This window comes from Pinus tabuliformis, chromosome 2_2 (genome assembly GCF_031772625.1).
Source record: "Pinus tabuliformis cultivar Carrire ecotype Pingquan chromosome 2_2, CPIR1, whole genome shotgun sequence".
In the NCBI taxonomy this organism is placed as follows: domain Eukaryota; kingdom Viridiplantae; phylum Streptophyta; class Pinopsida; order Pinales; family Pinaceae; genus Pinus; species Pinus tabuliformis.
The window spans coordinates 1,187,743,307-1,187,755,960 of NC_142300.1; the positions used below are offsets into that span (position 1 = coordinate 1,187,743,307).

The 12,654-nt window shown below is 37.5% G+C and overlaps 2 protein-coding genes across 2 annotated transcripts; both read right to left on the minus strand.

Moving 5' to 3' along the window:
* Positions 1-521: 521 nt before the first annotated feature.
* Positions 522-2,308, minus strand: LOC149197728 (UDP-glycosyltransferase 86A2-like). The gene is made up of 2 exons (XM_089403979.1): positions 1,735-2,308; positions 522-1,650 (listed from the first exon to the last, which is right to left on the minus strand). Exons 1-2 carry the CDS (start codon positions 2,237-2,239, stop codon positions 689-691), a joined length of 1,467 nt encoding a protein of 488 aa, XP_089260105.1. The 5' UTR covers positions 2,240-2,308; the 3' UTR covers positions 522-688.
* Positions 2,309-10,600: 8,292 nt separating this feature from the next.
* On the minus strand, positions 10,601-12,384 carry LOC149197729 (UDP-glycosyltransferase 86A1-like). Its single transcript, XM_089403980.1, has 2 exons — positions 11,808-12,384; positions 10,601-11,723 (listed from the first exon to the last, which is right to left on the minus strand). The coding sequence occupies exons 1-2, from the start codon at positions 12,310-12,312 to the stop codon at positions 10,762-10,764; spliced, it is 1,467 nt and encodes a 488-aa protein (XP_089260106.1). The 5' UTR covers positions 12,313-12,384; the 3' UTR covers positions 10,601-10,761.
* Positions 12,385-12,654: the final 270 nt, after the last annotated feature.

Here is a 12,654-nt window from a genome sequence, read left to right on the forward strand (position 1 = left end):
AATAAAATTTAAAATAAACTTTAGTTAAAATTATTATTAAATATAAATTCCATAAATTGTAATATAAGTATATTTTTCTAAACACCGTACAGAAAACTATGAGATAACAACCAACCTACCTTTTTTCAAGAAAGCATGCAAATATTTTATTTTTTAATAAAATTTAATTAAAAATATTATAAAATATAATTTTCCTGTTGCTAAAAACAGCCTGTCAATAGTTTACCTTTTTAATAAAATTTTAAATTAAAAATATTATAGAATATAAATTCCATAAATTGTAATATAAAAATATCTGAGTGTATTGTACATATATTACATTCTTAAATAAATAGTTGTGTTTATGTGATGCGATGCATCTTCTCAAAATAAATAGTTGTGTTTATGTGATAATGGATCTTCTCAAAATGGTATATGGTATTGTTGACCGTGGAGTGCGAATTCACATCATCATTCAAGCATTCGATTATTTTTGTTTAAAAATAAACAAGTTGACCAAATCAATAAAAGATATGCAATAACCATAAATATTTCAGAAATGCCATTCTCAGCTTCTTATTTTCTACATAATCATCAAATTCACGGTGACCATAGAAATATCTTTCTGAGAATTACAATTAATTTTTAGCAAATTTTGGGAACCGGTGATAGACTATAGTTTGTGAACTTCTTTGAGATTTGACACTGCTCATACTTCTGATCCAACTCCTTCGGTGCATGTTGTCTTAATATAATCGGCCAAACGTTGCAGGTTAACCCAAGAGGATCCTCCCTCACATGCTGCTTGCCTTATCGTTTCTCTAATTTTTTTACTCGTTCTCCTCGTCTCTTCCCCTTCTTTGCTTCCCACCAGAGATTTGACAGCTTTTCCAATCTCTCCCCGCCCTATCACTCCATCGTCCCTGCATGTCTCTAGCCCTAATCCAATATTCCAATGGCTAACCACAAGCATTCTATTAGTGTATTGATCAATCCCCTGAGGAAAAACCAACATGGGGACCCCCAAACTCAGGCTCTCCATTGTTGAATTCCAACCCCCGTGGGTGAAGAAACCCCCAACGGAAGGATGAGATAACACTGATAATTGACTACACCACGGAACCACCAGGCCTTGATTTTTCGTTTTCTCAAAAAACCCCTCTGGTAGAACGTCGCCATCATCATCAGAACCTAACATACCTGGACGGACTACCCACAGGAAATTCTGCCCACTTTCCAATAAACCCATCGCTATCTCTTCCACTTGAGTTTTGGACATGCGAGCTAGGCTTCCAAAGGAAACGTACAGAACAGAGGATCTGGCCGTCGAATCCAGCCACTGCGAACAATCTGTTTCCGCCCACAGACTTAATGATATGGAATTCATTGACATCTCCTTATTCTTGCACTCGGCTTCGAGATAAACTGATGGAAGAAACGGACCGAGTGAGTAGATTGGAGCTGCAGTTTCTCGAACTGCGTCGCTTGCTTCTCTTTCGAGTTCGTACACTGTATTTCCGATAATCCATTCTGCCTCGTCTAGCAAAGCGATCTGTTGCACAATATCTCTATAAAATTCACTAGACGTGTCTCCCGCCTGGATAATTGATGGCCGATCCTCAGGCTTCAATGGAGGAAGACCCGGAATATAATCAATCATGACTTTGGAATCTGTAAAAATAAATACGTGTTCGTTACATATCAAAACACCTAAATCTTTTTTTTTTCAGTTCAAAAGGGAGGAGAGCAGTGCACCTTCTTTCTTTGGCGGAATGTGACCGTTGGAGATAATTAGGGAGAGATGTTTATGGATGGCATAAACACTCACAGACTGCGACCAGAAACAGACGAAAGGAACCTTAAATTTCTTGGCGACGAGAGACGTCCAAAAAAGAAAGAAGCTGCCGATTATAAGCGAGAACAGGGGCTTGCCAGCTTCTGTATGGAGGTGATTTTGTATCAGATCTTCCGCAGAATCTCTCATTTTGTACATTACAAATGGGTAATATTCCAAAAAATTGGCCTGTCGGTCAAAATCCAGCGGTAGGCCGTCTGAAACCTGTGCGAAGCTAATGTTTGAATTCGGACCAACTGAAATCCCGTCGTGATAACTGCGGGCTTTCATAATTTTGGAATGATTGGATTCGGTGTTGATGAAGGTGACATGAATGCCTTTGGAAGAAAGCGTCTCAGAGAGTCGTATCAGTGGAGTTATCTGACCCTGAACTGGATATGGTATAACCAAAACATGGGGAGCCATAGTGAGTAGAAGATCACAATTTGCTCTTTGATTGTGAAATTAGCACTCGGAACCCCTCGGTGGCGTAGTCTTAATGGAGTGCTTGAAGTTTGAAGAGTAGGCAGGAAGAACTGTACCAAATATAAAAAGAAGTTTGAAGAGTAGCTTCAGTTTTGGAAATATTTTTGCTTTTTTGGGTTTAGAATTTGTTTTTATTGTTTTATTTTACTTAAGATATTAATTTTTTTTGGTTGAAAGTGTGGTATGTAGTTGTTATTATGATTCTTGGGATATCAGTTTAAAAACTATTGATTCTACTGTTAATTAGCGTCATGATCTAGATCTATTGAAATCAGTGTATTATATATATTATAACTATTAAATCAATAATAAATCAGTGTAATTTGTAATTTAGAATGTGTGCAACCATTATCTCATTATTTTTTAAAATTTTTATCAATTTCAATAATACATCATAACTAGTTGCGATTTAAGTTTTATGTACCACTCATCTAAGTGACATACTTAGATGATTTTGAATCAATAACGACTCTGTTTACATATTCAAATAGTGTTATCTATTAACGTTATGTAATCTAATGCAACAGAGGGAAATAGGCTCTATGATGCGATGTAACAAAAGGTAAACCCTCTATGACGAAGTTATAATAGAATGATTGAAGGAAGAGTAGGTGGGAAAAAGACAAAATCCGAAATGAAACAGTAATGATTAAACCAACTGGAAGTGTAGGAATGTGTAATGAAGGTTATTTATCGTTTTATGATGTCATTGCGTACGCAGACCTTTTGTTGGCTTTTATTTGGCTCTTATGAAATAGGGTAATAATTAAACCCACTGAAGTGTAGGAATTCGTCCTGCATGTGTAGGAATTCGTCATTGCGTACGCAAAGGAAGATCACAGGCGATTTGGGACGTCTTTGCTGCACATCTTTTATGGTCTCTTATGAGATTGGTATGGCAACACAACAATCAATATATACAATGTTATGTTATAAGGCTGGGTTATTAATTAGATTTAAGTAAGTATATTATTTTATTGATGATTTATATTATATGTTATTAGTTAGATTTAAACAAGTATATTATTTTATTGATGATTTATATTATCATAGGGTATTAATGGCCCTATAGTATGGTATATAATGATGGTCTAGTAACACAGGTGAAGATTATTGGTAAGTAGTGTATCTGCATTTGTGTTTTTTTGGGTTTAGTTTTTGTTTTTATTGTTTTACTTTATTTAAAAGATCAATTTTTGTTAGAAGTAATGTTTGTGTATGTAGTAGTTATTGTGAGTTTAAAAATTGTTGATTCTTATATTATAAGTTGGTATCATGATCTAGATATATCAAAATCAGTATACTTTATATTATAATTGTTGCGATCAATAATAAATTAGTATGATTTTTATTATTATGATTTGTGATTTAAGATATTCTCATTACTTTTTTTAAAATTTCTATCCCTTTCGATAAACAAGCATATTATTTCACTAATAACCTATACTACCACGCAGTGCATCTCCATGATTAACCTTCTACAGTGCTTCGATAGTGAATGAACTTGACGGTCAACCGAATGAAGAAAAAATATGGAGGTTGTTGGACCTTATTTAGAAACGCTCCCAACGGTCCTTTTCCTACGGAGAATCTGTAATTCACCTAGAAACATGAATTCATGAGACAATTCAACATACTTTCAGTGGTGAAATATTTAATACAGATTCTTCCCAGAGTTTGGATTGACTTAGTTTTACCTATGTTTACTGAAAATTAATACAGTTTAATCGCTTGAAAAAACCGCAACTTCATATAAATATATATATACAGCAACGTAACAAAATTACAATTCCATCACATTGACTACATACAAATTAATATATTTTATAGCATGTCTTTATCAGATTTTCAGGATGCAACTCCAATGGACTAAATGTAATTCACAAAATTTTATTTGTTTTAATAAACTACGTTAAAATCATCTAATTGAAAGTGAGCATTGACTTATGGAGTTATAATATGGCTCCATCCAAAATAGCCATCGTGATACGGCTCAGTTCAAATTGATTAGTGTTTGGCATTATTGGATGAGTGGAACTACCTATCATGCGTCTCCTGATGATTTGCTTGAAATTGTCATTCTATACACTATGGTTCAGAAATGATGAATTTATGCATATGAGGCTTTCCAAACTGCATGAGCATCATCCTTCTCCATTCCCGCTAGTCGTAAAATTCTGTTAGTGCATACCCCACCACCTTGCGAGCATAGTGCACAATACCCAGTTTAGAGCGGCTAAACACTATTGTTCTGGCACTTCTCTCTCAAACTTGTTCAGGAAATCATCCACCGTTGTTAACCGGTCATACATAAGCAGATCTCATACCTCTATTGTCACGCAGTGCAGCGACCTTATCATCATGTTGCAGTTGAGCGTGGCTACCTCGTGTAACCAGTTCTGCCAAGATTCTATTTCCTCATCTGAGTCTGAAGTACAAGAGCTTTCGTTCTCCCACGAAGTCCTGCCATCTGCTGTAGGATTCACCCAATCCTATTCCCCAGTGGTTATCTTGTAGATAGAGTCTATATTGTCATCGCTCTCATTATCATGCACTGGCTCTGTGTAGCACGATCCTTCTCCAGGGTTTAAAGGTACCACTATGCGTAGTGAATTTTTCTCAAAAATCATCTTACGCTTCTTTAGATTTATTACTCCATTCATGTCAGTGGCCCAATCTATTCCCAGTAGCGCGGGATAGGGATTGTTGTCATCAACAATCTCCATCACTCCGAAATCTGCAAGTGCGCTCGCACCTTTTATATCCACCTTATTCGCTACAATCTTCCCATTGGTAGGATCTTTTGTTGGTTTTCCATTCGCAATTGAATAGAAGACCATTGCAATGTGGGCCTACCCATGCGCTCCCATGTCTGCTTTGGTAGGACGTTCGCATCCGATCCTAGATCCAAAATTACTTGATCCATTTCATATTCTTTGATTTGCGCAGTCAATCTCATCACCCTTCCATTTCACGTTGTGTGTTTCCTGAGCTTTCGGCCTACACATGTTTCCCCTGATCCAGCATATCTAGTGATAAGTTCTTGCAGTTCTTTCACCGCTTTTCTGTCACACAATAGCTTCATGCATGTCTCGAAAAAGGTAGTGAGCATTGATGGGTCCATCTCCTGTTTTATTTTGTCTTTACTACCTGAAGTGGAGGCCTCCGTGAAGCTCTTCTTAAGCTTCCATGAATGTCTCCTCTGCCTGCTCCAAATCAAACTTTGGTTCCTTTGTTGGAGCCTTGTGAACCCAAGTACTTTCTTTGGGCTACTTTCCCTTGTCATCTCCTGTCGTGATACTACTTTGGAGCATGATGTTTACATTCAGGTCTTCCTTGTGCGACACAGACCTCATCATTTGGAGGTTCTGAGTTGGGGGAGGCTTGAGTGTTCCTTTACCATGCAACCTGGCTATCAGTGTGGGGTAGTCCTCTGTTTCATGATCAAACTAGGTACAATATAAACATGATGCTCTCATTGGATTTGTACAATCGCGGGCGTAATGCCCCGACCCTCCGCAATTGTAACAAATCAGCTGTCTGCGACCCCTTCCTGGTCCCATTCTGCCTTGACCTCGTCCGTGCCCCTAAAATCCAGTCCGCGACATACCTGCATTTTAACTGAGGGCTCGTGTTTCAGTCTAAACTCTTTAGGTAGGAGTCCGATCCATCATCAGTTCGTAACTTCTACACGTGCGTTCATCATGGCCTACTGACTTGTAGAAATTACAGAATAACTATTGGGACGTCTGCACATACTTCTGTAATAGGTAGCAATTATTTGTAGCATGCTTCCCTCCTATCTGACAAATCATGCACCATAATGTAGGTGCCACGCTCGGTCTTGCTTGTGCCTCTGGTCTTAATGGCATCGACCCTCCTCCCACTAGGTAGTTCGTGAAGATTGGACAATGGTCCTTGTCATGTCCTTGGCTTTCTCACTTTATGCACCATACCTCCTCGCGCACTTCTGGGTAAGTTGTCCTGTCTTGTTTCAATCTTTGCATCTCGAGACACAAGTTTTTTAACTACGTGTGGATCTGTTGGACTCCTAGGTTAGGATCTTGTATCGGGGTCTCGTGTAGTCTCATTGCGATCTCCAATGCTTCGGCCTAAGTGAATAGCTTTTGCTGTGACAATATGGTCCTTAGATGCGGTGTTAATGACGCTACGAACCATGTGCGGTGTTGTCGATCCGTTAAGGTCAGATTGGCTTCACGAATCATACCCTTCAGTCTCTAATCCAGCTCCCAGGGGGTCTTGCCTGGAAGCATCGAGATTTCCTTAAACTCGATAATTCATTGTGTCTCCAATTTTTCCCTGCTAAATTCCTTGTTTAGCGCATCTTCGATATTCGTGATTCCTGCATTTGAATTGTCATTGGAATGCTTAATGTACCATGTTAGTGCGTGATCCTGCAAGGCGCTGACCAGCGTTGCTTTCTTTAGGTTGTCATCCATGACCCCTTGCACTTCCCATACAACCTTTACCACGAATCAAAATTGGTTCAGATCTTCATTCCCTACTCCTTTGAACACTGGAAACTTTATTGCTCTTGCCATATTGAACTGTGGTGGTGGCGGAGGTGGTGTGGGCGGAGATGAGGGTGAATATGGTGAAACTAGTGGTGGTGTAGGTGCGGGTGGTATGCGTGGAATTCACTACCTTATCACACTGATCACAGTTCTTGGTGAAACTTTTGCGAGCTCTTCCTCACTTTCTCCTGGAGGTGAAATCAAGGGGCTCATTTCTACCTCTGCGCTACCTTCATTTCTATAGATCCTCCCACTTCGCGTAGCCCCAAACATTAATTGATTCGCATAACCCACTTTTCACACAATAGCATCTTAATCCAAGTGTTCAAATATTTAACATACTTACCTCACGGTCCTTTGAGGAAGCATCGTTCCACCTCACTGTAGCTGACTGAAGTGTCTACCGCAAACTCAGTGATAAAACCTCCTATAATTCAGTCGATCCAATGGTCCACAGCGCGCACGATCTTATCTTCTGATGCTTCTAGTTTGTGCACCAACTTTGGAGTCCACACAATAGTTTTGTCGAGCCTACACCTTCCTTGGCTATTTTCTAACTTCGCGATCTACTCGTACAACTCATAGGGGAAGTATGCAAAGAAAATTTCATGGATTTCCATATACAAGTAGCGCTCTAACAAGTCTTCCCTCAATACTCGCGAATTCTTGTTTTCCTGAGCCACGAACTCGTGAATTTTTCTGTCTAGCCACTCTTCAATTTCTTTCTTTATTGGATTCCAGTGACACAACATCAAGCATCTCTTATGCAGATCCCGGTCTCGGTAATGAAACCATTTGTTGGCTTGTTAGGGCCTGACTCAGGTTCAAAGGTGATTTAGCCAAACAAATCCCGGTACTACTAGCCCATTTGGCAATAGTTCGTGGAGCACGGACTGAGGTATCACCCGAAGTAGTATAGGAGGGTGCTAGAACCAGATTTCTGCACCCTTGATATGTCTGATGAGTTCAAGTGATCCGTGGTTTGACACTGCATGCATGTCGCTACGCGTGCTTTCCCGTACCTCGCAGCCTAAGATGCTACCTTTGCTCAGCCCTACTCAGGGGCCAAATGGTGATACCCAAGTCCTTACTGATATTCCAATGTTAGTTGATTATCTTAGTCTACTTGCATGCTTTAAGTTACACTTAACAATATACACCATTCGTACAGTTGCATGTAGTAAATAAATAGTCTATTTGCAATTTATATCAAACATGCAATAACCCAAGAACAAATACATAGATTTTAGATAAAACTTCTCTTTATTATTCTATTCCTTAGTTACAGACTCAACTCCGCCTTGTGCACTCAGCTGCAAGGGTCCGCGCACTCAGCTACAGACTACTAGGCCTCTGCGCACTCAGCTGTAGAGCCTTCTCCTACCCTACAACCCAAGACACTTAAACTCTTGCTCTTGGCTTCTACTTCGCTCTCCTCTGTTAGTTCTTAGTTATCTTTTACAATTGGAGCCTCGCTCCATTTATACAATCCCATGGTCTACGTACCATGGATAGGCCAACATTACATTACAAAACTAGGGTGGACAACCCTGTGACTCTATCATACATTTCGCGCTCCACGCTCGCAATTCGCTGAGTCTTTACAACAATATTGGGTCAAAATTTGGGCTTTGAGCCCCAAAACATGCCTTGGGGGATTCCATGCCCAACACATGATTAGTAAAAAATGATCAAACGACCAAAATAAGTCATGAATGGAAATTTCGCAATCAAATTCCACCCTAATATTAATTTGAGTTCCGAAAGGGATAATGTCTATCTACCCTATAGAGCTTTTACTCATACATTTAAAGAATTTTACATTCAATTTGACCTCTTTTTAATGAATGGATCTAGAACAAGTTATGCAATTTGTAAAGTTTAAACATTTTGATAGCAAATCATTACTTATTTTGTCTTTATAAATATACCCCATTTTATGAATTTTCTTTTAAATATAAATTTTGGTCTTTTCATGAAATTTAAATTACTCAACATAAAAAGCTTACATGGTGCTTAGTTTATTGTTATCTTAAACCTTTATATTACTAGGTCCCGCATCCAAGAAGCAGTTCATAAATGAATTTTATTGTTATTGTCCATTTCTATCTGTGTTATGCTTTACACATGGTACTTGCAACTTTATTTTAATATCAATTTAATTTTTTTTAAATTTGGGATTGTGATTATTGTTCAACATATTCATCATTTTTTCATATATATTTATTTCTTTTAACAACTTGATGAATTGAAAGGTTTAATATATTAATAATAAAAAAATATTTCTTTTATAGATTTTTCATTTGCCTATGACTTTTACTTCATTCACAAACTTTCACCAGACTAATGGTCCACTTTGGCCCATGAGTGCTTGAATTCTCTACTCAAATACACACATTATTAATGTTTAATTATTGCTTAGAGAATGTTTTTCTACATAGGCAAAGACTACATTTTTGAGCACTCTATCAACAATCAATAATGAACAACCCTTTGTTTTCACATGTTAAGAGGTGGAGAACCACCCTCCCATTTCACATTAAATGCTAACTAATCCATCTTTTAATAAATAATAAAAATAATGTGAAACTAATAATATTTAAACTAAATGAGTTTAAATAGTTTTTTACTTTTTATAAATTAGATTATTAAAAAAATAAATTGCACATTGAATTAATTTATTTTAACTAAATTAATAAATGTATTTTTTATAAAACAAAAATAAATTAATAAGTATTTTTTTTATAAAACAATTTTTTTTTTTAAAAGTATTAAGCTTTATACATATCTTCTATTGAATTTAAATAAAAAACAACTCTAACATGCAAGATAGTTGTAATTTAGGTGTATTTTTAATGTAACCTTAATTAGAGATGTTAGTTACAAATTTTTATCTTATTTTAACTCAAGTAAAGCCAAAAAAAACCCTAATTATTTTAACTTCCATCAGACTAAAAATAACTTATACAACATATGTATAATACAATATGAACAATTAAATAGGGAGTTGTCTATAATGAGATTTTTTGGAGATTCCCGTGACGGAATCCGGCGGAAGAAATTGAGGTTAAATCTTGATTTGTTGCAGTTAAAATGGTTTTTTAACTGCATATTTGGATTCAGCACCCTCGAAAACCCCTGGGACGCTTTCCAGGAAAGACTTTCAAAAAGTGCGTTATAGACTATTTAATTAAATAGAGATGAGTAGTGAGTGAATACAAATCCTAATAGTAGTCTTTAAATGAAACTCAAATGATATGCTTGATCTGATTCGAGGACTTCTTGTTCAATCCAGCGGAGACGCACAGTCGAACTGGGATAGCTCAAACATTCAATGAATTCCGTGGTCAAACATTTAATGAATTCTGTGCGAATCTTAATGTGCAGATCCCACCTTTTTAAATATTCACATGTTCATATTATGTCATTTTCTCATATTGGAATTTGAAATAGAATTTAGAGCAGAATTTTACACGAGTAATTAATTTGAAACAAAATTTATAGTAGGATTGTACAGTTATAATTAATGTTGTAACAAATTTTATCATCCTTACATAATAATACGTAAAATATTTGAATCAATAATATGTGACGTAAAAAATTTTAAATTTTATTTAAAAAAAATAATTTTATTTTATAATATTAAATTTTGAATCAACTATAAGTTATTTTAGTCCAACTAAAACTAATAACAAGTCAATCAATAAAACACTGATTACGTTATCTCTTGCTTGCTAACTACAAGTATAATAAATAGCCGTGTTGATGCCATGGATCTTCTCAAATGTCATTCTCAGCTTCTTATTTTCTACATAATCATCGAATTCACGGTGACCATAGAAATATCTTTCCGAGAAATACAATTAATTTTTACCAAATTTTGGTAACCGGTGATAGTTTGTGAACTTCTTTGACATTTGACGCTGCTCATACTTCTGATCCAACTCCTTCGGTGCACGTTGTCTTAATATAGTCGGCCAAACGTTGCAGGTTAACCCAAGAGGATCCTCCCTCACTTGCTGCTTGTCTTATCGTTTCTCTTATTTCTTTACTCTTCCTCCTCATCTCTTCCCCTTCTTTGCTTCCCACCAGAAATTTGACAGCTCTTGCAATCTCTTCCCGCTCTATCATTCCATCGTCCCTACATGTCTCTAACCCTAATCCAATCTTCCACTGGTTAACCACAAGCATTCTATTGGTGTACTGATCATACCCCTGTGGAAAAACCAACATGGGGACCCCCAAACTCAGGCTCTCCATTGTTGAATTCCAACCCCCGTGGGTGAAGAAACCCCCAACGGAAGGATGAGATAACACTGATAATTGAGTACACCACGGAACCACCAGGCCTTGATTTTTCGTTTTCTCCAAAAACCCCTCTGGTAGAACGTCGCCATCATCATCAGAACCTAACATACCTTGACGGACTACCCACAGGAAATTCTGCCCACTTTCCAATAAACCCATCGCTATCTCTTCCACTTGAGTTTTGGACATGCGAGCGAGGCTTCCAAAGGAAACGTACAGAACAGAGGATCTGGCCGTCGAATCCAGCCACTGCGAACAATCTGCTTCCGCCCACAGACTTAATGACGTGGAATTCATTGACATCTCCTTATTCTTGCACTCGGCTTCGAGATAAACTGATGGAAGAAACGGACCGAGTGAGTAGATTGGAGCTGCAGTTTCTCGAACTGCATCGCTTGCTTCTCTTTCGAGTTCGTACACTGTATTTCCGATAATCCATTCTGCCTCGTCTAGCAAAGCGATCTGTTGCACAACATTTTTATAAAATTCACTAGACGTGTCTCCCGCCTGGATAATTGATGGCCGATCCTCAAGCTTCAATGGAGGAAGCCCCGGAATATAATCAATCATGACTTTGGAATCTGTAAAAATAAATACGTGTTCGTTACATATCAAAAGACCTAAATCTTTTTTTTTTCAGTTCAAAAGGCAGCAGAGAAGTGTACCTTCTTTCTTTGGAGGAATGTGACCGTTGGAGATAATTAGGGGGAGATGTTTATGGATGGTATAAACACTCACAGACTGCGACCAGAAACAGACGAAAGGAACCTTAAATTTCTTGGCGACGAGAGACGTCCAAAAAAGAAAGAAGCTGCCGATTATAAGCGAGAATAGGGGCTTGCCAGCTTCTGTATGGAGGTGATTTTGTATCAGATCTTCCGCAGAATCTCTCATTTTGTACATTACAAATGGGTAATATTCCAAGAAATTGGCCTGTCGGTCAAAATCCAGCGGTAGGCCGTCTGAAACCTGTGCAAAGCGAATGTTTGAATTCGGACCAACTGAAATCCCGTCGTGATAACTGCGGGCTTTCATAATTTTGGAATGATTGGATTCGGTGTTGATGAAGGTGACATGAATGCCTTTGGAAGAAAGCATCTCAGAGAGTCGTATCAGTGGAGTTATCTGACCCTGAACTGGATATGGTATAACCAAAACATGGGGAGCCATAGTGAGTAGAAGATCACAATTTGCTCTTTGATTGTGAAATTAGCACTGGGAACCCCTTGGTGGCGTAGTCTTAATTGAGTGCTTGAAGTTTGAAGAGTAGGCGGAAAGAACTCTGACCAAATATAAAAAGAAGTTTGAAGAGTAGGTTCAGTTTTGGAAATATTTGTGCTTTTTTGGGTTTAGTTTTTGTTTTTATTGTTTTATTTTACTTCAGAGAACAATTCTTTTTGGTTGAAAGTGTCGTATGCAGTTGTTATTATGATTCTTGAGATATCGGTTTTAAAAAATGGTTGATTCTTATGTTATGAGTTGGTAATTCTTATGTTATGAGTTGGTATCATT